The 25468-nt window shown below is 39.8% G+C and overlaps 1 protein-coding gene across 1 annotated transcript in view; it reads right to left on the bottom strand.

Annotated features, from left to right (window-relative positions):
• The window catches only part of b4galt2 (UDP-Gal:betaGlcNAc beta 1,4- galactosyltransferase, polypeptide 2), a 198285-nt gene that overhangs the window by 164056 nt on the left and 8761 nt on the right, over positions 1–25468 (bottom strand). Inside the window, exon 2 of the mRNA XM_074651646.1 lies at positions 6633–7695. Within this exon, the coding sequence (XP_074507747.1) occupies positions 6633–7038 (406 nt within the window). The 5' untranslated portion in view covers positions 7039–7695. The remainder of the gene's footprint in view (positions 1–6632; positions 7696–25468) is intronic.

Raw genomic sequence — 25468 nt, 5'->3', positions numbered from 1 at the left:
GAGCATCCAATTACAACAAGGCCTGGAAAATAGCTTTTAAACTCCCACTGAGCTGCATGTGTGTGTGAGTGCTCAAGCGTCCACACGTCGCGTGTGTAGGAAGAAGTGATTAATAGGATGAATAAATAATAGGGTTCAGGCGTGAGAATAATTCACACACAAAGACACACAAGGATGTCTGAGCACACACTGGCTATAAGTAGGAAATTGCTTATTAAAAACTCTCAGATCAAAACCGAACGCATTAAAGCTCATGTCACCGTCCAATGAAGACTGCACCTGCTTTTAATTTAAAGGCTGGTCCCACATCACATAATTCACAGGTAACAGTGGGAAAGGGCTTCCTAAACAGGTCCATGATAATACACAGCGGAGAGAAGGCAGCGTAGTAATCAGACAAGTTCATATCAATATGAAGACAGTAATACTTTCTTACTCTTCTCTATTTTTAGACTGTTTTTAAACAGTTAATTTGCAACAGTTTCGACGGTAACATATGCCGGCCAGATATCATTTTATACATAATGGGGAAAAACTGTTATTTAATATATCTGGCAATTCGCAAAACATTGATAGTTCATATTTAACGGATTCAGTGTGGACAGAGAGCTTTAATGTTATTATAAGTAAATAAAAAGACCACAAAAAGTTATTGTTGGTTTCTTATTCTGTCAATAAGAAAACGCCACAAGGTCGATATTATTCATCATTACATTAATCATTAGTTCTGTATTATTGTGAAATTGTGAAATATATAGATATAATATTTAAATCCCTACATACATGTTTGACTACGGCCACTAGGGGGTTCAGTGAGCCCTCTGAACCAACACAAACTGTGCCTATGGCTGGAACCAATTTTGCTTTAAAAAAATCAACTTAAAACTATTGATCAATTATAAAATAATACATTTTCAGTCTATTGACTGATTAATCAACTGCTTTCTAGGAAACAGGGTTGAAATAACCTCAGAAACACAGATGAAAACATGATTAATGTGTTTGCCGTTTTCAATTTATAGTCCAGATTTTTTTCAATTTTTACTGAGAAAAGACTTTTCAACGACAAAGACGGTCATTTCTTTTAACAATATTTCTCAATGTCAAGGTTGTATTTTTTTTTTTGATGAACAGCTCATTTGCATATCCCACATGCCAACACACACACACACACACCCAAACCCACACATGCAGCCAGGATATAAACTGTGGATGCTGGCCACTCATAGAGGGAGCACCTGTCAGCTGGTGTTCTGGGACAGCCAAGGGCTTGTTTGTTTGTTTCTCTCTCTCTCTCTCTCTCTCTCTCTCTCTCTCTCATGTGTGTGTGTGTGTGTGTGTGTGTGTGTGTGTGTGCATCTATCCACGGTCTCTCTCTTTTTCCCTCAACACCCCCTCACCTCTCCACCTGCCGTTCCTTCCTTCACTCCACCCCGCCTCTCTGTCTGTCTCACTTCATACCAACCATCATACCACCATCCATTAGAGATCTCTCTCTCTCTCCTTCTCTCCTTCTCTGCACCTGTGACTGAAAAACAGACTCGCTCAGTCTTTCACTGCCTTCCTGCTCATTACAGCCCCCCCAGGCAGCCACTCCATCACACAGAAAAGGCAGAGATAAGCTACAAGAGTACACCTGTGCCTGGTGTGAATGCCAAATCCAGAGTCAGTGACAGCCAATTCCAGGCCAAATAATGGAATCAGCGAACCTCAGCTTCAGACAAATCAACCTGACAGCTTTATCTCCCACTCCCAATTCCAAACCGTTACAAACCTCATTATCAAATGAGAAAAGCAATAAGTAAAAAAAAGAAAAAAGAAAAAAAAGAAAAATGTTGACACTGCCACAATGGTGCTTGCGAGGGATTAAGTTCATTTACAGATGGAACAGGTGGAAGAAAATAAGAAACATGTTTTCATTTCATCAGTGGAATATACAGCGGAGTGTTACTTGACAAAAGGAAGATAAATCTGTTACATCAACAACTGCATGCTGCAATAATAGGCTGCATACGAGTAACAAAAATATTTCTCAATTAATGATTGTGAGAAAGAAAGAAAGCCTAATAGTGTGAATAGAAATATATATATTATCAATTATATGTATCATGTGTGTCATATCAAATCAGGTTTATTCGTATGTCCTAAATGGACATTTAGGTCGACAATATCATTGGTTCATGACTCCGTCCAAGCTCTCTAAGAAGACACGAAAGACAAAACATAACACCTGAGCAAAAAAGGACGGCGGGGGTCCAATTAATTTGCTTTTACTTATTAAGCATCAGAGCACACGGAGGTAACAGTGCGAGACAACCAGAGCTGTGCATGATAATAAGCAACCATCTCTCTCACACTGTTTATTATGGGGTAAGGCTTTATTATTGACATATAAACTGCAAAAAAGCAATGTAGCAACGGGCTGAGGTGCCAACCGTGAGCCACATTGTCCCTTGTTTGTAGTCGACTAGGTATCTTTGTTGCATCACTTTCACAATCTCTCTCTCTCACTTTGTTTCCTGCCATCTCCCTATTGTCAGCTAGAGGCATAAAATGTACCAACAACATTCTTTTTTTCTAAAAAAAAAGCAACATGGTCAGATGCAAAATGTTATCAAAGGTACACTACAAGTGTATAGTAAGAATATCCAGCCAGGGTGGACATTTTTTAGGAAATACACATTTTCTATCTCAGAGATTTCGGGCAGGAACATCGTCCATGCATGTACGCGAACAGAGACGCTTCGATCGTTGTCACCTGAATAGCGTAAAGCAACACAAGCGCGAACTGCAGTCGGACCAGTTTGACGAAGCTCTAACTGAACATGTATGTATGCGTCAGCATGACATTTCGTCACCTCTTCATTCAGACACACATCCAATCATCTATGTTTTATTTTTTTCTTCCTTCTATGCTGTAAGTACAGCAGCACACACTCCTCCACAGATGCACGTGTTTACTACAAAGATCGTGGAAACGCTTTGATTAGCTCTATAGAAGATTGACGTTTGTTACCTCTACTGGTGTGCAAGAACGCACATACAACGAGTATGTTTACCGGGGTCGCACGTTTATGCCAGCGGGGCCAGGGGTTGTCATTTGCATTCGCGTACTTGTATTGACCTTGCTTCTGCCCTTATATGATAAGATTGATATGATACCAGTCTCATGTCTGTACAGTAAATATGAAGCAACAATCTGCAGCTGGTTAACTGAGCTTGGACTGGAAACAGAGGGAAACAACTGGCTCCTGACTACAGTTTCCTATTTAGCAGACATATAGTGGATAATGGTATTGACCTTCTCATCCAACTCCCAACAAAAAGGTGAGTAAACTGTATTTCCCAAAATGGTGAATTAGTCCTTTAAAGCCGAATAATATAGGGTTTTTTTTGGGGCGTCATTGGTATCAGGATCAGTTGATCGGGTTAAGGCCTCTCTGGCTAATGTGAAACAAAAAAACAGCCGGAGTTAGTTCCTCCTGCCTGAGCTCTATTATCTGTGAGTATTCATGACAGAGAGCTGTGGAGTGTGTGTGTGTGTGTGTGTGTGTGTGTGTGTGTGTGTGTGTGTGTGTGTGTGTGTGTGTGTGTGTGTGTGTGTCCACTATGTAATTATAGATTTAGTAAACCCGAGGCTTAGTGTGACTCAATCAACCTCTGATTTGTTGGGTGGATGGATAGTGATGATGATGATGAGGTGTGTGTGTGTGTTCATGTGTGTGTGTAGGTGTGTGTGTACCAGTGTGCAGAGGAACTGCACATTCATATTACCTATTGTAATCCCAAGACAGGTATAACTAGTGTGTGTATGTAATGCCACTGCTAGTTAATTAGAAAGCTTTTCGCCAATGAAGGCAATTCTCTGTCTGTACAGTCCAGCGGTGCATTTACAGTGATGATGTATGGATTATTTTTATGAATACACAAAGAGGATTATGGGATTCTATCATCTCACTTACAGATTCACAACTGCAGAACACGGTTTCTATTCTTTTCTTTTTTTTTTACATTTCTTTCTTAACTTAAATTCTTACTTAGATTAATGTTTGATTTGTTGTCAAGCACTGTCTGGGCTCATGCAGGCAATGCAGACTGTAACAAACTGTGAAACACTGAATAAATAACCCACTACCTCATTTAATTTTTATTTAAAAACACAACATTGTAACTTGCACACTTTGTTAATGTTTATAGTATGTTATTCTACGTTTATAGTTTATGCTGGCTGTAGTAGTCAGGTATATTTATAGTGTACTGTAATATTCTTTATAGCGTGTATTCTATAGATATATTTCTCTAGTGCTGATACAGTATGTATATTTTATTTACTGTTCTGGTGTATTGCCTAACCTGCTGCTGTAACAATAATTACCCAACTTGGGATCAATAAATTACATCTATCTATCTATCTATCTATCTATCTATCTATCTATCTATCTATCTATCTATACCGTTAGAAGAAAAACTGCTAACCACTATGTCACTACAAAAAAACTTAAAACTTGATTCTGGTACAGAAATGAAATGTGACCTCCGCATTTAACCCATCCTAAGCATTTAAGAGAAGTGGGCTGCTGTGAAGCGCCCGTGCGAGCAACTTAAGGTTCAGTGTCTCGCTCAAGGACACTTCCACATGCAGACAGTAGGAGCCGGAGATCGCACCGCCAACCTTGTGATTAGAAGACGACCCGCTCTACCCCCTGAGCCACAGCCGCCCCAACAAAGTTATTTCAACAAGAAAATGAAAGCACAAAAGAGCTATTCTTATAGCTCTGGTGTGTACATGTGTTACAGTGTGTGCTTCCGTGTGTGACGGCATGAATCTCTGCTAATAGCCCCACTGTGAGTATAAGGTTGAAATACCACAGTGTAAATTGTTGACATTAAATCCATTTTATGTTGCGGGCTGACCCGGAAAAATTAAATTACGGCTACACTTGCTCTCCCGCTAATTGGAATTAGACCGGAGATGCATTTATTTACTGAATATAAAATAGTACGCTCCGGCTTCGAGTTCCGATCAAGGTCTCATCTTCCCCATTCATTACACTAATCAATGATCTGCAAATCCTCTGCTATCGGGCATAAATGTGTGTACAGGCCATAACAACAAACACAACAAGCCGGCTGGATAAACAAATCAAACAAATAGGTCATGAGAAAAGGTGATTAAGCAAGATAGAAAGTGATTAAAATGGAAAAGTCACATTTCAAGCTAACTCATGCAGATCATAAACTTCTATATGACTATATAAGCTACTGTATATTAAGCTATAATAGGAGTTTACAGAATAGAAGCAGGATAACTGTGGTGTTTGTTTAAAATGACACGAGAGCCCAAACATATTGTACTCAAAGCACGAGACAGTCCAACATAGGGCTGGGCTCTTGATTATTTTCAAGCTTGGAGACAATTACATGAAGTTGATTTTTTCCCCAGCAAAATGCAGAAAAAGTGATTGCAGCATCATGTTTTTTATGACTTTGTGAGCAACACTGTTAAGCAAGAATGATAAAACGACCTGCAACACTTGCAAGGCTGTCGTAAGCATTTAAAAAAAACATGTTATCCGATACAGCTGCAGACTGTCTGTGCGTCATGCTTCAAGAAGAGCGCACATATCCACTTTAATGATCAGTTTCACCACAGGTAGAGCAGAGCAGTCTGCAAATGTCTGCTTCACATCTGCTCGTGCCATTTTTATTTTCGACAAGACACCGGCCTGTTATCTGCAGACTGCTGGCTAGATAGCGTAACATGCCAGAGACAGACTGGATATTGCACACATTGCTCCATCAACTCCTCACATAACCAGAGCGGAGGCCTCGTCAACAAACACAACACGAGAGCGCAGACCAGTTTGCAGTCTTTGCGTCTGTCACTCGTGTGGACGCGACGGTTTAAATTTACCACGAGATATAGCCAGAGCAGGAAATTAGCCACGCCTGAAATCGGGAGATACCTGGAGTCACAATAGTGTAACCAGAGACAGTTCAGAAAGGAGACGGTGCTCTGAGAGTCAGTTTCCTGTATCTGTGTCACGTGGGTTTCACCACTGCCACGCCTCTTTAGGAGACTAGCGGCATGACCTGGGACTATTAACTCCAATAGGAGAAGTGAACGTGAATACAAATTATGACTGATTCTTTCGCCCCATAGTCACCGAAGTAAACTTCTAAAATGGCATTTATAAACCATAAATATAAATATATAAATAACCTTAAATATAACCCAGTGTGCTTTGAGCCATTCACACGACGTTCACAACTCTTCCAATTGAGGAGAGGGAATGGGGGAGAGAGGCGAACATGGGGGGTTGGAGGCAAACACGCCATGACCACATCCACTTAGGAGTGGGAAGTATATACCATTTCAAACCATTGGCGGAGCTTGTTATGACTATTCACAACACAGTTTACGGGACTGTTGTGACTCAAGACAGCTAATGTAGCCAGCTATCATCTACTGAAAATAACCCTTTTGTGTTGTAATAACTCTGTTTTCATGATGAACACATTTTTCACATTGTACAAAAAAAAAAAAAATAGAGTCAATTTGATATACGACTCATTCTTAATAGCACTTGGAAATGGAAAGTGGAGGAGTACCCTATGACATTATTACTCACCGAGGCCGGGCGGGATCTCAGGGCACGGCGGCAGCGGTTTGGGGGACGGCGTCTGATTGGTCTCCGGCTGCGCACTCGGCACCAGCTGCTCCCCCGTGGCCAGGTAGCTGGCTAATGTCGCGTTGGGCCTAGAGAGGTTGTAGTAGTAAAAATGGTGTCCGCTCCCTGCCGCTCCGCTGGCGTTATTCCTGGATCCGTTGCGGCCGTTGTTGAAGCGGCTGAAGAGGTCGAAGCGCTGCGAGTAGACGTCGAAGTACAGGATCATCATGATGAGGAAGTGGAGCAGGCAGAGCAGCAGGACGCCTTTACAGATGCGCTCCAGAGTCCGGCCCAACATCAGCCGGGTCATGGCCGAGGACGATGACCGCCAGCCTCGACAACGCTGGCGCGGCGCGGCTACAGACATGCGTTCATCGTGATGGCTGCTATTAAGATCTCTGATAAGGACATGTGGTTAGCTGATACCCGACTATCTGACTTCTGCAGGGGTCATGGGGTCATTAATGAGGAGAGGGAGGCTACACAGTCAGCTGTACCTAAAGTCGGAGTTGCCAGCTTGTTTCTGGTGCGTCCCCAGATTCCCTGCATGACAAAAGTACTAAAATGTTTTAATCAGCTTCAATCCCTGAGTGAGATGATCCAGGAACTTATTCACTAACGCACTTAACTGTAGATATAGCAAATAAGCACTGGTGATAAATTCAGTTTAATCTAAGACATAAGGCCCCGATTTCAGATAAATCTTTGCTGAAATGGGCATGTGATCTTATGTTGGGTTAATCACTATCCCAGTGTCAAGTTGCTGCTATGGCCATGTGGGATCCCAATGTTAAAAGCCAGTCCAATTAGTCCAACGACTAAGGCTTAAAACCTCCAATTGATGAGTGATGGAGCACAAGTGGAAGCTGCCGACAAACATTCATCGATGTAAAAAAGAGGGTCTGAAGTCGAGATGTCCTCTTATGGCATCAGGTCAGTCAGACTCGCAGAGTTTGTTGGTTGTTGATCTCCAAAGTACTTCCCTCTTTTCTGGAAAGTTTGAAACCAGGAAAGTTTCAGGCACCTGAAGGAAAATAAAAGGCATGGGAAAAAATTAATTAGGATGAAGCCATTAAATTACATTAAATACAATTTAATTACACTACTTTATCAAATGTTTAAGTGAAAGGATGGCTGAGTGATGTTAATGTTTTGACTGCTTACTTAAACCAATGCAGGTGAAGTGCCATTAATTAAAGCTGCACATTCTCATTGAATACAGTGACTTTGCTGTATATGGAATCAAATTGAACATCGTTGATCTTCCTCTGGCATTTTAAGAGTATTCAGTGACCTTGTTCGTATTCCATAAACGCCTGGTTGAAGAGCAGTGAAATAAATTTAGAAGTTCATTCTCACACACATGAGAATTTGACAGAAACAGAACCAAGGACAAAAGCATCTACAGATGCAGACAAACAAAAAGCTCTGACTGGGGCTGTTGACATGCCAAGTCAATTTTCCAGTCAAGTGGTTTAAAAAGCATTTATGATGGAATGAGACGGCAAGAGGGAATACACAATGCAGTGAACATATGAGCAAAGGAGAGAAACGGCGGACACTTAAAGCTCTCCCACAGGCGATGCTTATTGTGGCTTTATGGCTTTTCCAATCACTGAGATAAAATAAGAAGATGGGGTTGAAGTAGACGATAAAAACACTGACCGACACCAGACTTTCTCATGAAAAACCAACCAGTCAGAGAGAAAGAACGAGACGGAGTGATCAATGTTGAAATGCTAATTCTGCTAATTGGAAAAGGATGTTTATCCAATGCACATGTCAGCTCAGAAATGGTACTTAACATCACAGATATCCCCTTGGAAAACCCCTCAAATTAGGAAAATGTAAGATATTTGAAAAATATCTTGTATGTCTGGAAATTGGCTGTTCCATCAGCCAGGAGGAGACATACGCTTAGACTGTCTTTAACAAATTACTTTTAATGATTCATTCTATTTCTGGTCTATTTTGTTCACACATATCCGATACTTTGACCTGTAATCAGTTACATAAACTTAGTTTAAGACGAGTCTTGGCCTTAGATGGTCTTTGATTGTCAGGTTAGACTAGTCTATTTCAACTGTTTATCCATTACTTTTTTGGATTCTTGTATCATATCTTGAATTGTTTCTGAACATCTTTAATGGTTCTTGTGACCATTGGATTTATGCTGTTTACCTTTTCTGTTATTTTCTCCCATACTTGGTGTGGTGTCGCTGTTACATTAGCCATTTTTTCTCTTCTGTGACTGTTAAGTGACTTATTTCACCCATAATGCATTTGGGGGACAGGCTATCTAATGGTGCCTTCAAATGGGGTCGTGTTTACCATATAAACGCCCCCATCTTGTTGTATTCAAGACATCACAAATGGAAGGTTTCTGAAAGCTCCAAGTTCACGAGTTGTTACGTGTTTGTTGACGTTGTCAGATATGCCGGAGGTCATGGAAGTTAATTTTTCGGTACATAATAAGTGAATATATTGTAATTTTAGAAGTATATTTTCGTAATTTTATAATATGTCTGAGGAAAATGTTGATATTCCCAACTGCCTCATCTTTTTCCTCTGTCATTATGCCTTCGCATTTCCTGCATTATGTTACCCACTTCCTAGCTTGCTAAGTTGTTAGCGTCTGTGGCTTCTAGACAGTAACGTGAATATTGCCGTTGCTTAGCAGCAGTGTTCTACTACAACTTAACCACTTGAACACCAAGCATATCGTGTACACGACTTCCCATGTTGTACACACAAGCTCACGAGTTTTCATTTGAAGGCATCAGAAGTTAGTCACTCATAGGGAAGCTTTATGCAACATGTACATTTAGGTGTCTATAGCAAGTCTGACTTAAAGTTATATTTAAGACTAGGTCTATTTTTATGCAACTGGCTCCTGGCCTGAATGTTAAATACTCAAATCAAACCTCAAACCTCTTTGAAAGATTGTAACACCAAGTATTTTATACTGTCAACTACCAAAAGCTGGGATTAAAGGTCTGATTCATAGCTCCCTTTGCTTATTCTATGATCAGATAGCTTCTGACTTACATTCAAATCTAAAATCTAACTTCAGGAAGGTGCAGACTAGTGTGAGCTTGAATCCAAGTCCATCAAAACTGACAAACGCGGCCGGCCCGGCTATGTAAAGAAAGCACAGAGAGACAAACACAGAGGGAGAGTGACTTCATTCTCTGCTCTGGTAGATGTTATTCCTCTATATCTTTACATAGCTAATTTGCTGCTATATTAATGCTCTGAATATCCTGTAGAGAGCCTTTAAAGTATACGATATAACATGGTACCATCAAGTTGGTATCTGTAACAAAATTCTATATTGTATAAAAAATAAAATTCTAATTATACCAAGCTCAGCTCTTAAACTGTCCAAAAACATCTAAACCCAATGAGGTCAAATGCAGCATAAATTAAGATCTGTGTTTGACTGGTTACTGTAAGTGAGTTTCTATGTCGCTCGTTGAGGCAGGTTGGGGCAAAATGCAGCAAATTGAAACATATGTTTAGTGACTGAGCTGATGGCTGCTGCCTGTCCTGAAATTTGGCTGCTTCTTGCTGTCTGTCTTTTGTCTGTGGGCAGCAAAGTTGAGACTGCCAAGACTGAGTGTGTGTGTGTGTGTGTGTGTGTGTGAGAATCTTGCTAGTTAATGAGATGGATTTCTGCTGACCGGGACGCCGCACACCAGTCGCACCATAATGCTTGTGCAGGTCAGGATTTATTTCCCAGCCGTGCTGCTCTTCAGTGACTAAACAGGCTGGCATGTAATGCATCAGGAGGGAATTCATGACATGTAGTGAGGCAGGAGGACAGATAATCAGTCAGACAGACAGAAGAGTCTTGCCCCATTTTCTGCTTCAGCTACAGAGCTCAGGGGCAAGCGGGTTGCCCTCGGTGTCCAACAGGTGGTGAACCATGTGATAGTACAGCGGGGCTCTGCTGAAAATCAGCAGCAGAGAAACAGAAGAAAAAAAAAAGATGCATACAGGATTGAGATCCTATTTTGCCGCGGATGACCAGCTGCACAGGACTTATCAGAGATCAATGTAGATACAACACACATCGGGACTAAATCCATCTGCACCTCGGCTTCTTTATTTGCTGACATTTCACTCAACTGACTTTTCTCAAGGCAACAAGTTCTATCTTGGGATTTGATTTTTTTTTTTTTGTCTTGAAAAAGGTCAGCAGACTGAAACAAAAGACAATAAAAGGTTGCAGAGGAAATCTCTCACTTGCTCCTGTCTCCCTTTATTCCCTATCTCAATGGGACATCTCTATACAAGGCGGTGCCGAGTGTTTTCTTTTTCAACTCAAAATGTAAATGTCACCAACAAAGTCAGGGACGAGTCTATGAAGTATTTGAAGCTTGTAAATCATGGAGAGAGAGAAGAAAAGACAGAGATGGCCACAGCGACAGAGAGAAATAGACCCATTATGTCACCAGCTTATTCAAGGATGCCTGTAACTCCTTTTTTAACAGCAATACATTTTATGATAGTCCCCGTCATATCATGTCCGCCAAGGAACCCACATAGAAATGCTATGAAAATATGTGAAGTGGAATACAACTGACCTTTTCTGTCTCTATTAAGTTTCAAGGCTGTTTCTAAATGAGTAGAAGAAAGACTGTACAGTCCAGAGGAAAACCAAAAAGAAGGAAAGGGTGACAGGAAATCAAAGAGATGGTAAACAAAACCGATGATGGAGCGGTAGAAGAATGTGGCTAAAATGTAAAAGGTACACTTTAAACCAATCAAGGACACAATACTTTGTCACGCCTCCTAGTTTCATCCCAGTTAAACCAGAGGTCCCAATGTGGCCAATCTTTGTAATTTGAAAGGATTTCACTGTTCCCCCTACCACAGAGAGCAATGGGCTCTCTAATCTGCAGCAAGTGCAGCCTCCGTCACGGAGGTTAACAACCGTGCTAACTCATTGTTCAATGGGTTGTAGATTAATTATAATACTGCAATGGAGAGAATGTGAAAGAGGATGTAGTCACAGTGAGCTAGTGGGATCATGAGGTAATGGGTTACACCTCACCAAGGTGAGCATTCATCACCAATTTAAAAAAAGATATTACAAATTAATTAATCAAACTTGAATTAAAATGTAATGTAGAACTTCAAAACTTTAAAGCAAAAACTAATAATTAAAGGAATAGTTTGATATTTTGGGGGATCAATGATTTGCGAGAAGATTGATACCACTTTAACATCTGTGTGGTAAATATGGAGCTGAAGACAGGAAACAGCTAGCCCGGTTCTGTCCAAAGGTTAAAACAAATCCACCTACCAGCAGAAGCTCACTGATTAAAGAAGACCTATTATGCTCATTTTCAGGGTCATACTTGTATTTTGGTTCATACTAGAACATGTTTACATAGGGTTAAAAAAACGCTTGCTGTAACACCTAATTTCACCCTCTGTTGTGATTGGTCAACCAAACCAAACTCTTCGGACTCTGCTCCAGCTCCGCTCTAACTAGCTTTGTTTGAGGGCGTGTCAAACTAGCTACTAGGCAGCTATTATGCAAATGTGTTACTTGGTGACATCACCACATTAAGGAAGAAAAGGCGGGACTTCAATCAAGGCGTTTCAGGCAGTTCAGGAGCAGTGTTTCTGTGGGGGATAGTAACTCCCTTTGGCGTGGACTTTGGGCTTTGTAACTTTGCAGACCTTTTACATGCACAAAAAGATGATATAACACACTAAAGGAAAGGGGAAACGCACATGATCCTCTTTAACACATTATTGTCCGTTTAATCCGTATAATAACTGAAGCATAAAAACGTAAATTTTCTGTTTAACCAGGGCGTTAACTAATAGACTAATAGTGAGAGGTATGATATTATAATGGTCACGTTGTACACCTGTATGAATATGATTGGATGTAACTAGTCAGCTGGTTGTCAAACAGCCAGTGATTGCGGAGCATGAATGAATCAGCTAATCAGCTAATGAGAAAGCAACATCAGTGCTCTGCCTGAACTAACACAGTGTGTCATTAGTGCTGAAACCGTCAGTGAATTAACTGATTGGCTGATAGACAACATACAAATCAATGTAAATTTGGAGTTATTTATGCAGTAAAAACATTTGCTGGTTGCAGCTTCTCAATTATGAGGACCTGCTGCTTTTATCTGTTTGGTAACGCTGCAATTTGTAATTTAATTTGCAATTAAATAAAGAATTTTAATAAATAACTTTGGGCTCTAGTAACTTGTGTTGGTATTTGTTGAACTTGTAACCTTGATTCTCACTTCACCCACACAATGCTCGGCATTTGATCTTTCTGAAAGAAATGCAGCGTGCTTACTCGCTGATGTTGACTATGTTAAATGTGACAACTTTCTCTACAAAGTCTACAGAACATCTCGAGTTAGGAGGATGATGTTTTGACAAGTTTTCACATAAGAGCTGTGTACAAAATAAAAGAGTAGAGTGTTTCAAGCACCCCTTCAACCAGAATTTAAGATGTTGAATCACTAAAGCTTTTAATAGAATATTAACATACGGGATCAACTGACCTCAGAAAGAGAGGAAAAAGACTGACAGAGAAAACATCAAACTTAACAGACTGTCATTTCTATTTCATTTTTGCCAGTATCTTTCAATGTTAATGCCACTTTCTTGTTTTCATGTGTTGCTGTGATCATCGTACTCCTCAGTTCCTACTACAAGCCAAATGAGCTCTTTGAACTCATACTTTAAATATGGACTACTGCCCTTATGAAACATTTTCAAATACTCTACAAATGCAGCCTTCTGGCTTTCCATGTGTGCAGTGCTATATTCATCACAACATAAAAACATCCATGCAAGCACACAGTTAGAGGGGAAATGTTGTGATGCATCTGTCAGTGAGACATGACGCAAACATTTTGATAATTTTTTGTTCCCTGTTTCACCCACCGACACTTTGTTTTTGCACTTTTGGATTTATATTTTGAAATGTGCCGTCAGGGGAAAGTTTTAACACCTTTTCAGGTTTGTTGCCTTCAGCGGTGACAGGATGTACTGGGATTGTACATTTCCAAAAATGTTCTCTTTGCACTGTACTGCATTTGTCATCAGAAAATAAACAGTTTGTTCAGTAAGCGCCAGTCAGCGGAGGGAAATACTGTAGCTATTGGGGCACAACAGGGCGTAAGGACAGCAGACAATATGTTTCACTTGACGTACACGTGACAAACTACGGATTCTATCACCGCAGCATTCGTGCAACTTGCCAATCGGTGGGTTGAAATGTTATTTTTATAGTTAAGAAAATCAAGTGTGCATAAATATGGCATTGAAAACTAATATTTTAGATCTCTTAAAGCCAGAGGCCAAAGAACTGAGCTTTGAATGTTTGAAAAAACTAATATAAAAGGTAGGGTTGTCAAAGTTAATGCGATAAGAACGCGTTAACGCAAATTTGTTTTAACACCACTAATTTCTTTAACGTATTAATGTAATCGATATTCCGAAGGTTGCAGCAGACTTAGTTTTAAAGCTAGAGTGAAGATACTGGTATCATGTGAAACTAGAAAAAACTAAGAAATCCATTGGTAACCATGTCATACCTCATCAGAAAGGAGACTAATCTACGCTCTAAACTTAAAAAATGTTGACAAGGAAAACTGGTATGGGCATTTTCAGAGGGGTCCCTTTACCTCTGACCTCAAGATATGTGAATGAAAATGGGTTCTATGGGTACCCACGAGTCTCCCCTTTACAGACATGCCCACTTTATGATAATCACATGCAGTTTTGGGCAAGTCATAGTCAAGTCAGCACACTGACAGCTGTTGTTGCCTGTTGGGCTGCAGTTTGCCATGTTATGATTTGAGCATATATTTTATGTTAAATGCAGTACCTGTGAGGGTTTCTGGACAATATTTGTCATTGTTCTGTGTTGTTAATTGATTTCCAATAATAAATATAGACATACATTTGCATAAAGCAGCATATTTGCCCACTCCCATGTTGATAAGAGTATTAAATACTTGACAAATACTTGGCAATTAATCGCGATTAACTATGGACAATCATGCGATTAAATATTTGAATCAATTGAAATAAAAAGGTCAAATCTAAATGTTGCCTCTTCTTTGTATGATGAAATGTTTGTTACTAAAAATGCACAACATTTAGTATAGGTTATTGACATGCAAATTAGCTTCCCTTCTCATTCTGATAACTCTTACTTTAAGAATAAAAAATGCCCTTTGGGATGTTAAACTTGTATTTATTTATTTATTTTGCCAAGTTCATCCTTCAAGGTGCAGCCCTGAAATTTACATTTTAATAACACTGCAGGGCTTAGTTGTAGTACTGTGGTTTCAGGCTGTGCTTTGTACACAATTACAGATGTGACTCTCACAGACCTCAATAACACCGTACAGTAGATGGATTCCCGACCTAAGTGGAATTTGATGTCATTTTAGCATTGAAACGCTACACAAGAACACGGATGTTAAGATTAACTAGACGGATATAACATATGTACACGATTCAGCGACAGTGTGTGGATGTTCAAACCAATCTGTCACAAAGTGCAGTCAGTCAAATCAAGGCGTTAAGTGGCAGTATATAGGTTGAAACACTTCTACGTTCACATGCACATTTGCTTTAAAGGAACTCTTTAAGACACTGTACTTGTTTAATAATTCCTGCTCTTGTCACATAAATGTAACGGATGCCTCCACTTTTAGACTTAACACACACACACACACACACACACACACACACACACACACACACACACACACACACACACACACACACACACACACACACACACACACACACACACACACACACACACACACACACACACACACACACACACACACACACACACACACACACAAACGTATCAAAAAGCACATTCAGATGAAGTGCCAACTAAAGCTCGCAGAATGTCTACAACATCTGTATCTTAAAATTTTAATTGGTTGCCAGACGGGTGGCCAGACTGGTAATTTGTGACTGTACATAATTCATCGAGTCTAGAGCAGGCATATGCTGGAAGGAGAGATGGTCTGCGACTGAACCGAGGGCGTTTAATGTGAAGGGACAACTCAATACATCGAGATGTTGAGCTGAAATGTCTGTTACACACAGTCACATCAGTGGTTTTATCATCACAAACGTCACAACGCCCACGTTTATAGCAATAAATAGCAATCATCCCAGTCTGTTCCAATGATGGTTTCATTTAAAGTTTGTAGCATTAAGTGCAGAGCTGCTCTGGAGACTTTTTATCCTCCACTGTTAACCACTGGTCAGCTCCACTGATGCATTTGTGGGTTGAGTTCAGCTTCAGCTACAGTATATGCAGGGTCAAAGGGTCAAAAGCAAAGCTGGGGAATTTTAACCGGTAACTTTATAGTCACAAGTACCCGAGCTCAGTCCAGTCAGTCTACAGCGAAGCTCTGATTTACTGAATGTCAGTGTGTGGAGGCGAGGAATCTTTAAGTGCAAGTTAAACGATTTCTAAATTCTTCTTTCCACTCATACTGTGTAGTAGTTATATCTGTGCAGGGCCACCTCTCATTCCAAACAAGCAACTTGACTTGTCAAATATTCAAAAATGCAGCCGTGCTTCAAATTCTCCAAAAGGACAGGAACACAAAAGGAATCACCAGAACGCATTTGAGAGATGTGCACCTTTTAAATTCAGTTTGTATCATTAAGATGAGTGTACAGTACGTCTATAATCAGGATGTTCTTATAAACAAAAAGAAAAGACCAAATATTTAACAAAATCCCAAATGTTCTGTAACATGCCAACTTCTGAATGTAATAAAGCAGATGTATTGAAAATAATGAAAACCCTGCATGTAATGATAGCTGTCCTACTAGCTTGTCTCCATATGATAGAGTACTATACGGCTGCAACTTACAATTACTTTCATTATCGATTTTCTTTTTATTTTATTAATTAATTGATCTGTCAATAAAATATCAGAACTTCCTAAAGCCAAAGTTGACTTATCCAAAACCCATATTATATTCAGTTTACTATTTAAAACAAAAAAGAAAAATCATCAGCACATACTGATGCACAATTGAGAAGCTGGAACTAGAGGGATTTGGGCATTTTTTGGTGGCAATATTACATAAACAACAAGAAAAGTGCACTTAGAAAGCAGATCTCTGCCAGGTGTGTCTCAATCTCCCCTCCCAAATAAAGAAGAGTTGAATCTCACCCAATAGTTCCTTCAGGCTCCCTTAGTCAAGATGGTGGCGAAGATAACAATAATAGGGATTTATTCGACAGGTATCATGCCCAACTTTAGGGGATCCTAACATATTGGGTATGGAATTAATCTGCAGATGCTCCGGTTTAAAATGAGACCAGACTTTTCTATGGATGTCAGTTTTTGAGCTACGACAAAGGCCAAAATGTGGCCTGCAACAGACTAGGTGAGGCTTGTTTTTATCCTAGCTAATTGCACACTGCCTTTTGTTACTGAAGCAGTTGTTCACACTTGTGGCCCCTACCAGCCGGTTAAGAGGAGTGAGAAGTCAGCAGTCAAGGACGGTATAAAACAGACAATAAATTAGGTTTTTAAAAAGTGTGAATCACTGCAACCACGAGAGGTCCTTGAGCATACAGTCATAAATGAGCACAAAAAATATCAGACTGATGGGTCCAGTAGTATGGGAGATTAGCCGTGGACAGACAGATACACACACACACACAAGCACACACATGACCAGACGCATGATCTCCCAAGACGCTTACGCCTGGCGGAGATAATTAATCAATTATAAAAAAAAATTGCCAATTATTTTTCTGTCAATCTACTAATCGTTTCAGTTCTAGAACAGACCATAGAAAATATGCAATAATAGCTACATTATGTATTGCAGGGACACTGTGACATTACTATCTCTATTCCTGCTGGCAATGCTGCAACTCTGCTGCCTGCAGTGCACCATAGAAGCATCAGATTAGTTATGTAAAAGGAAATGCATCAGTACTTTAAGTTACAAGCTACAAGCAGGGATTTTTTTCTTTAGTTTCATTTCCTTTAATATATGAAAGCATCACTGCTTTGATGGGACCTATCAAAAGCCAGAGCAGACAGATTGGCATCTTTCATACAAAAGGCTGCTTTTCACTGCAGTTATTGGTTTTTGGCGGATTCCAGATAAGTCTGATGTTTGCATAATCATAATGAAAAAACACCTCCGGTTTTCTCTCGTCTTCACACACATTCTACCACTGTTTCCTTTTATTACAAAATCCACCCGTTCTCTCGGCCGTTCTAACACCTCTAATTGCAACAGGCCGCCTTCCTACCAGGTGAGTCGCAGCCACGTAACGCAACATTTCACAGGTTCCAACACAGAATTACCTTCACACTTGGGTTATGTGGCCTTTTAATAATTTCTCTAAGGAGGTTCAAGCACAGAAGAGCAACACTGGAGCTGTTATGAGACCAGTGTCATTGTGCTCAAGGGCACCTCAGCAGGACAGAAACGCAAGGACACGCGTGGCTTTAACCGAGGTCACCTTGCTGAAGCACATGGCAGAAGATCAGAGAGGGACGAAAGGACGGGGACTGGAGCATCAGGATGAGTGAAAGCTGTGAATCAGGTGCAGATGCAAACAAACTGAAAACATCAGTTTATAGCTGCAGAGGGATGCATTGAAGATGAGTTGTTTGAATGTTAAGTAATACAGTTGTATTGCCTGAGGCCGACTCCTCCACATAATGTATTTCTATCCATTTAGCATCAGAGAGCTGAGCTCGTCAAATAAACTAAGAATATGAGACTGTACACAGGGCTTGATTTTCCTGTCAGTAACATCATCATTGATAATTTATAATAAGGTTTAATGCAACGGAGCAGAAGGCTGTCCTTTCCCAGCAGCATTGAGATGCTTCACACACACACACACACACCCTGCTACATCCGGAGTCTCTATCTCACACTGATTCTTTAGCACAACATTAGCATATGTTCTCAGCGGAGCCCTCAGGCTATATTCCTTGTTTTGTTTATTTTATATACTTATCTTTACCAACTGATGTGGAAGACAACAGATAAATGAATCCCACTTTCATCCTCGTGTGAACATTTATTTGGTCTTACAGCTGTGACAGCTATACTTCTGACCACATATATTATCTTCCTTCAGCCATTAAAGGTGCAGTGTGTAGGATCTGGCGGCATCTTGCGGTGAGGTTGCGGATTGCAACCAACTGAAACTTATCCCGTGTGCCAAGCGTAGGAGTACTAGGGTGGCCGAAGTGAAAACGTGAATGGCCCTATTTAGAGCCGGTGTTTGGTTTGTCCGCTCTGGGCTACGCTAGAAAACAACAATTCTTAGTTTCCGGTGATTATACACTAAAGAAAACACAGTTATGAATATTATATTCCATTTCTGCCAATAGATCCCCCTAAATGGTACACATTGTTCCTTTAAAGCTTCAATAAATACTTTCATATTAACAGTGGATCATATGACTACTTGTATGTGAAAAGGTGTCAATAGTGATGAACCTACAGAGTTTAAAGGAATAGTTTGACATTTTGGGAAATTGGATTTTTTGCTTTCTTGCCGAGAGTTAGATGAAAAGATCGATACCACTCTTCTGCCTGCCCTGTTAAATATGAAGCTACAGCTGGCCACTCGGCCAGGCACAGCCACTTCCTGGAGTCTCCTCTGGTTGCCTGGCAACTGCTCAGAGTCAAGAGATTGTCCGGCATATAACCCCGACTGTAAAACGGTGACATGTGGTTTTCACACTTTGTTTAAACAAAAGAGATATAACATGGTAATTGGTGAGCTTTAGAGGTGCTGGCAGACGCATTTTATTAGCTAGTCGTTTCCCTCCGTTTCCAGTCTTTGTGCTAAGCTAAGATAACCGGCAGCTGGCTGAAGCTTCATACTTAGTGCACAGACTGGCTTTCCCCACTAGAACGCAAACAACCTTATTTCCAAAAGTGTCACACTTTTGCTTTAATAACGACATTAAACTCATTGTTGTTGTTCTCATTATTTTCCAGCCTGTAATTTGACTGTTTTGGTTCGCTCTCATAACGTAATTTTCGGCCATACCAGTTAGTCGCTTCAATGAAAACGCTCTAAAAGCTCACTGTACACTACCTGCCCAGCATCAAACAGCAGACAAACACAGTTAGCAACTAGCTGGTGAACATAGTGGAGCATTAAGCAGCTAAAGAGACAGATGTTTCCCTCAGGAGATGGTGGAGACCAAAAACAGAGCTAAAAGAAAGTGAGTATTGGACAATTAAAAGGTGATAATATGTGTTGTTAAATTGTTATTGCAGGTCTAAACACATATTTTGACCGTAACAAAGTAGCGAGTAAAAAAGACAGAAAGTTATGGTATGAATAGTGAGCCCTGGTATAAAGGCAAAATGTTTAGCTGGATGAAGACAGCCAAAGTAACTCTCTATGTTTCTCTCTCCTCTCTCTTTTCCCTCCTTCACTCTCTCTGTGTCTCTTGAGCCCCGGGCCTCTTGCGTTTTAACCTACAACCCAGCCCTCCTGGTCTTATCAAAAATGCATTAGCCATGCTACACTTGATAGTGTGGAGCCTCGGAGCTCTCTCATGGCTCCGGCACATCTCGCTGTAGGCGAGTTCATCTCCCACAAGCCAACCGGCGCACAGTGGGACAGACAGAAGTTATCTTTGGCTTGGCACTACCAGCTTCAACAGTGTGCGTCTAATGTATTAGAAAAAGTAGCTTAAATCTGCATTCACTACACACAAAAAGAGGTCACAAAGCAGCATGTCTCATAAAATTACACGTTTTGACTTATTTATCTCTATTTACAATTTTAAAATGTAGTCAGAGCTTTTGCAGTCAATCTTAAGTCTGCAAAAAAAACATTTTTCAACACTACAAATCAATTTTCAAAGAAAAACACGTCCAGTTGGGTCTGCGCTGAAGATTTATAACCCCCAGCAGTGATATCATAAAAATGAAGAGAGGGAAGGAGGAGGGAGAAGAAGGATGGAAACAGAGGGACAAAGACAGAGCACACTACACACTGTCATTACGAAGGATCTGGGTCACGTCACTGAGAAGCAGGGCATGATGCTAACGATACTACATATTGTACAGAAAATGACCTACTGTCATATTCTACCATTGTCTGTTGTGTTTCAGCCAAGATAAATAATATAATCTGGCCTTGTACTGAGACCGAAGCTCAGAGACATTTTAAACATATCAGACATCCAAATATAATCTTGCTCCCACATTTTCTCATCTTCAAAATAGAGCTGCAACAATTTCTAATCGGTTGATCGATTAGTGGATCAAGACATAATGAACCAGAAACAATACTGATAAGTGATTGTTTCTCTTGTTTTTAGAGCTGCAAAGATTAATCAGTTAATCGTTTAGATGTCAAATATCAAATTAATCACAAACTATTTTGATAATCGATTAATCAGTTTGAGTATTTCTTTAAGAAATAAAGTCAAAATTCTCTGATTCCAGCTTCTTAAATGTGGATATTTTCAGGTTTTTTTACTCCTCTATGACAGTTAATTGAATATCTTTGAGTTGTGAACAAAACAAGACATTTGAGGACGTCATCTTTGGTTCACCATTTTCTGACATTTTATAGACCAAACAACTAATCGATTAAAACAGAAAATAATCAACAGATTAATCGATAATGAAATTAATAGTTTGTTGCAGCCCTAATTGTTTTTTTGTTTTTTTTAAGCACAAATGCCTAAATAAATTCACTGTTTCAAACTTGTGGGCGGCTGTGGCTCAGAGGGTAGAGCAGGTTGTCCACCAATCGGAAGGTCGGTGGTTCGATCCCCGGCTGCTCTGGGTCACATGTCGATGTGTCCTTGAGCAAGACACTTAACCCCAAATTGCTCCCGGAGGCATAGCGTAGTGTGAATGAGTATTTAGATTAAATCCTGATGGGCAAAGTTGGCACCTTAGTAGCCTCTGCCATCAGTGTATGAATGTGTGTGTGAATGGGTGAATACTGACATGTAGTGTAAAGCACTTTGAGTGGTCGGAAGACTAGAAAAGCGCTATATAAGTCCAAGTCCATTTACCATTTACTTCTCAAATGTGAATATTTGGTGGTTTTCTCTGTCCTCTGAATATAAACTGAATAAATTTGGGATTTGGATTGTTGGTCAGAAAAAATAAGATGTTTCATAATGTCACTTTTGGCTCTGGGAAACTGTGATGGGCATTTTAAAATGTTTTGACAATTTTTAGACCAAATATTCAATAAATTAATAAAGAAAATATTCAAACAAGTTCCATTTCAGGTAGTCTGAATCAGCTTGTTTTTTTTAAGGTGTGTAAAATCATAAACAACTTCAAAATTTTAGATATCAGCTACTAACTTAAATACATCTGAGTGGAGTTGTAAAATCGATTAAAATATTTATTTGTGATTAATCGCATATTAATCGCAAATGAATCCCACATTTTGTATCTGTTCAAAATGTACCTAAAAGGGAGAATTGTCAAGTATTTAATACTCTTATCAACAGCGGAGTGGACAAATATGCTGCTTTATGCAAATATATGTATATTTTTATTTTTGGAAATAAATTAACAACATAAAACAATGACAACTATTGTCCAGAAACCCTCACAGGTACTGCATTTAGCTTAAAAATATGCTCAAATCATAACATGGCAAACTCAAGCCCAACAGGCAACAACAGCTGTCAGTGTGTCAGTGGGCTGACTTGACTATGACTTGCCCAAAACTGCATGTGATTATCATAAAGTGGGCATGTCTGTAAAGGGGAGACTCGTGGGTACCCATAGAACCCATTTTCATTCACATATCTTGAGGTCAGAGGTCAAGGGACCTCTTTGAAAATGCCCATGCCAGTTTTTCCTCACCAAAATTCAAGTTTGGAGCGTTATTTAGCCTCCTTCAGCTTTAAAACTGAGCCGGCTACAACCTAAAAATTACATGTTGTCCTAATGCGTTAAGGAAATTTGTGGCGTTAAAAACAAATTTGCGTTAACGAGTTATTATCGCGTTAACTTTGACAGCCCTAGTTCTGAGCTTTGAGCATGCTATTCTGTCAAAATCAAACTCTTTTGTGCTCTAACCTCATAAATGCATCATCAGTGTGTTATGTAACCACCTATATTATATTACACCACTCAGTCACTGAGTTTGAGGCCACTGATGGAATGATTTTTTTATTTTTTCCAGCGAGCGAGCTTCAGTCTCGCCGTTGTGGAGACGCATGATGGTGCGTCATGAATGAATCAGCTCCTCCACAACGCTGACCTTTCAGTGTTCATTAACTGACTGGATTCAGCAGTTTACTGAGTTCGTCCCTCATCCTTACAGAAAAACATGTGAGTGGCAGTCATGTGAGTGAAAAAACAAACATCAGACAAAAGGAAATAAATGATATTGACAGGGCTGAAGTGATATGTGTGAGTGAAAAAACACCTGTTTACACCCATAGCTGTCCTATGGCTTATATTTGACATGAATTTATTTTATGACATAAGTTTAATTACTGTCAATAAACAAGACTACTGCAGTTTCAAGTAATGATAATAATGGGGAACTTTAGGCTACAAAGCAGCGTTTTAGTACTCGAGATCTGTCTCAAGATTGTCTTAGTTATGAAAGGGAGAGAGAGAAGGGGTGACAAGCAGTAAATGGTCGCAGATGGATTCAAACCGTGGGCAGTGCAGTAAGGACTCAGCCTTGGTAAATGGGGCAAGACCACTTTACGATGGTCTCAGTTTTGTCTCAGAATCGACCACATTTTACTCGGCTCAGACAAAGCGGACCTGAGATTTTATTTCAAGACCACAACTGCAGGGATATCACTAAAGTACAGTTGTGAACATCATTGCTGTGTTTGCTCATAGAAAACAAAGAAAAATTCCCACATGTAAAATTTACCTCTGCAATGGCTTTGATTATTTTATCACCTGTGTCATGGTACACTTACACATACACACATACACTGTATATATGGCAATAAAAGAAGTGAATGAAGGAGAATCCGTTTGTTTTCTGTGTGTTTTAATGGGAATGTGGATCTTTCAGATTTGAGGAGGTCCTACAGTAAGGTTTGCATGTTCCAATTTTATCATAAGTGTGTCATGAAGACACTCGCACTGGTCTGGTCTCGACTTGGTATCAACCCCTCAAGGTCTCGGTTTCGATACACTGGCAATGACTTGGTCTCGGTTTAGCTCTTGACTACAACACTGCTACATTGATGAAAGGTCATGAGTAGCCTGAAAATCTGACTGAACTGCCATTTCATTTTCATTTCATTATTCAGCTTGACATCATGTTTATGTTACCCATTTTCTATTTTGGGAGGCGAGGTTTCACCGATGAATCCATCCCATCTCTGTCATTTTCAATCGACACAGAAGCTGCAGTCACTTAACGCATGTCATGTCCAATGAAGAAATATGACAATTTCAATTGAAAAAAAAAAAAAAACCCTGTATGAATGCTTCAATCTCATCCATGCTTGTTGCCATTTTTGGCATTTTTTCTGGCTCTAGCACAGCAAAATGATGTCACTATTCTTAATCCTACACAGCTCTATTCTGCTTGGTTATTCATGTGCTGGAACTCGATTAATAAAAACAAAACAAAAAATGTTTAGATTTTTTTTATTAGTAGTGTAGGTCAAACATTGACTGGTTTTAAATTCTCAAAAATTATGATTTTCTGATTTACTCAGTTTTATATCATTATAAATTGAACAAAATGAGCCACATTCTTCACTATTTTGAGATTACTATTTATGGGATTTTTTATAGTATTTTATTAATTTGGTTTTAAACTTGTCTAATTTTATACTTCTATTTTTTTCTTTTCTTCTTTGTACTGCAGGAGAGCAAATAGCAACTAGCTTTTTTTAAATGTTATCGTATATCTGCAGGATTGCTTTATGGCACAAAGTTATTGCAACACAAACAAGGAGCATCACAACTTCTACAAACAACAGACAGGTGAAAAACTGAAAGTCAGATTTAAAAACTTGCTCCATGTTTATCTGCTTCAGCAAAGCCACAGAAGACACCGCGGCTCGAAGTGGATCCTGCAGCAGAAAGCTGTCCCGTGATAACCTCTGATTTGTCCCAGATGGGTCTGATAACTCAAGGCCAAAGTGTAGATTACATGATCGATGGCTGTCAGAGGTGCCCGCCTAAATCATGAGTCTGTCCTGCCTGAAGGTAGGATTGAGACGGCACCGTGTTTACATTGAGCCGGGGGAGCCTGTGTGTCACTTTGACAGATGTTTGTTGATGCAAATGCAATACACAGGCCTATATTTTTACTTATAAATATGATCCACAGAGAGAAAGGCAAGTTTGCCGCTGACAGAGAGAAAAAGAGTAAAGAGCAAATAAATAGTGGAAAATAGGAGAAGAGAAGCCAGGAGAGGAGTGGTAAATGAGAGTGGCTGTGATCTCTGACCTCCCCCACTGTCGTCCTCTGCTTACAAAACGACAGAGACGAGACGAATGACCAATTTCCACCCTCTATCCATCCATCTATCCAGCCAGCCAACCTGGATGCCTACTTGTTTTTATATGGAAATCTCAACTTGAAAGAGTGCAATTTTCTAATCCTAATTGCATTTAGTTAACCGTATCCTGTCGTTTTGACAAGCCAGAGGAGCTGAGAGTTTTAGCTGGTGGTTGTTGATTTCACCAGCTACAATGATATCTGTCGCTGGAAAATTTAATCATCCGGAGCTAATTAACATCCGTGAGTTCGGCCATAAAACTCCAAGCTGTTGTCTGTGTAG

Source organism: Sebastes fasciatus, chromosome 11 (assembly GCF_043250625.1).
Source record: "Sebastes fasciatus isolate fSebFas1 chromosome 11, fSebFas1.pri, whole genome shotgun sequence".
Taxonomy (NCBI): Eukaryota; Metazoa; Chordata; class Actinopteri; order Perciformes; family Sebastidae; genus Sebastes; species Sebastes fasciatus.
The sequence above is the reverse complement of the archived record's forward strand: the minus strand, read 5'-3'. Positions and strand labels throughout refer to the sequence as shown.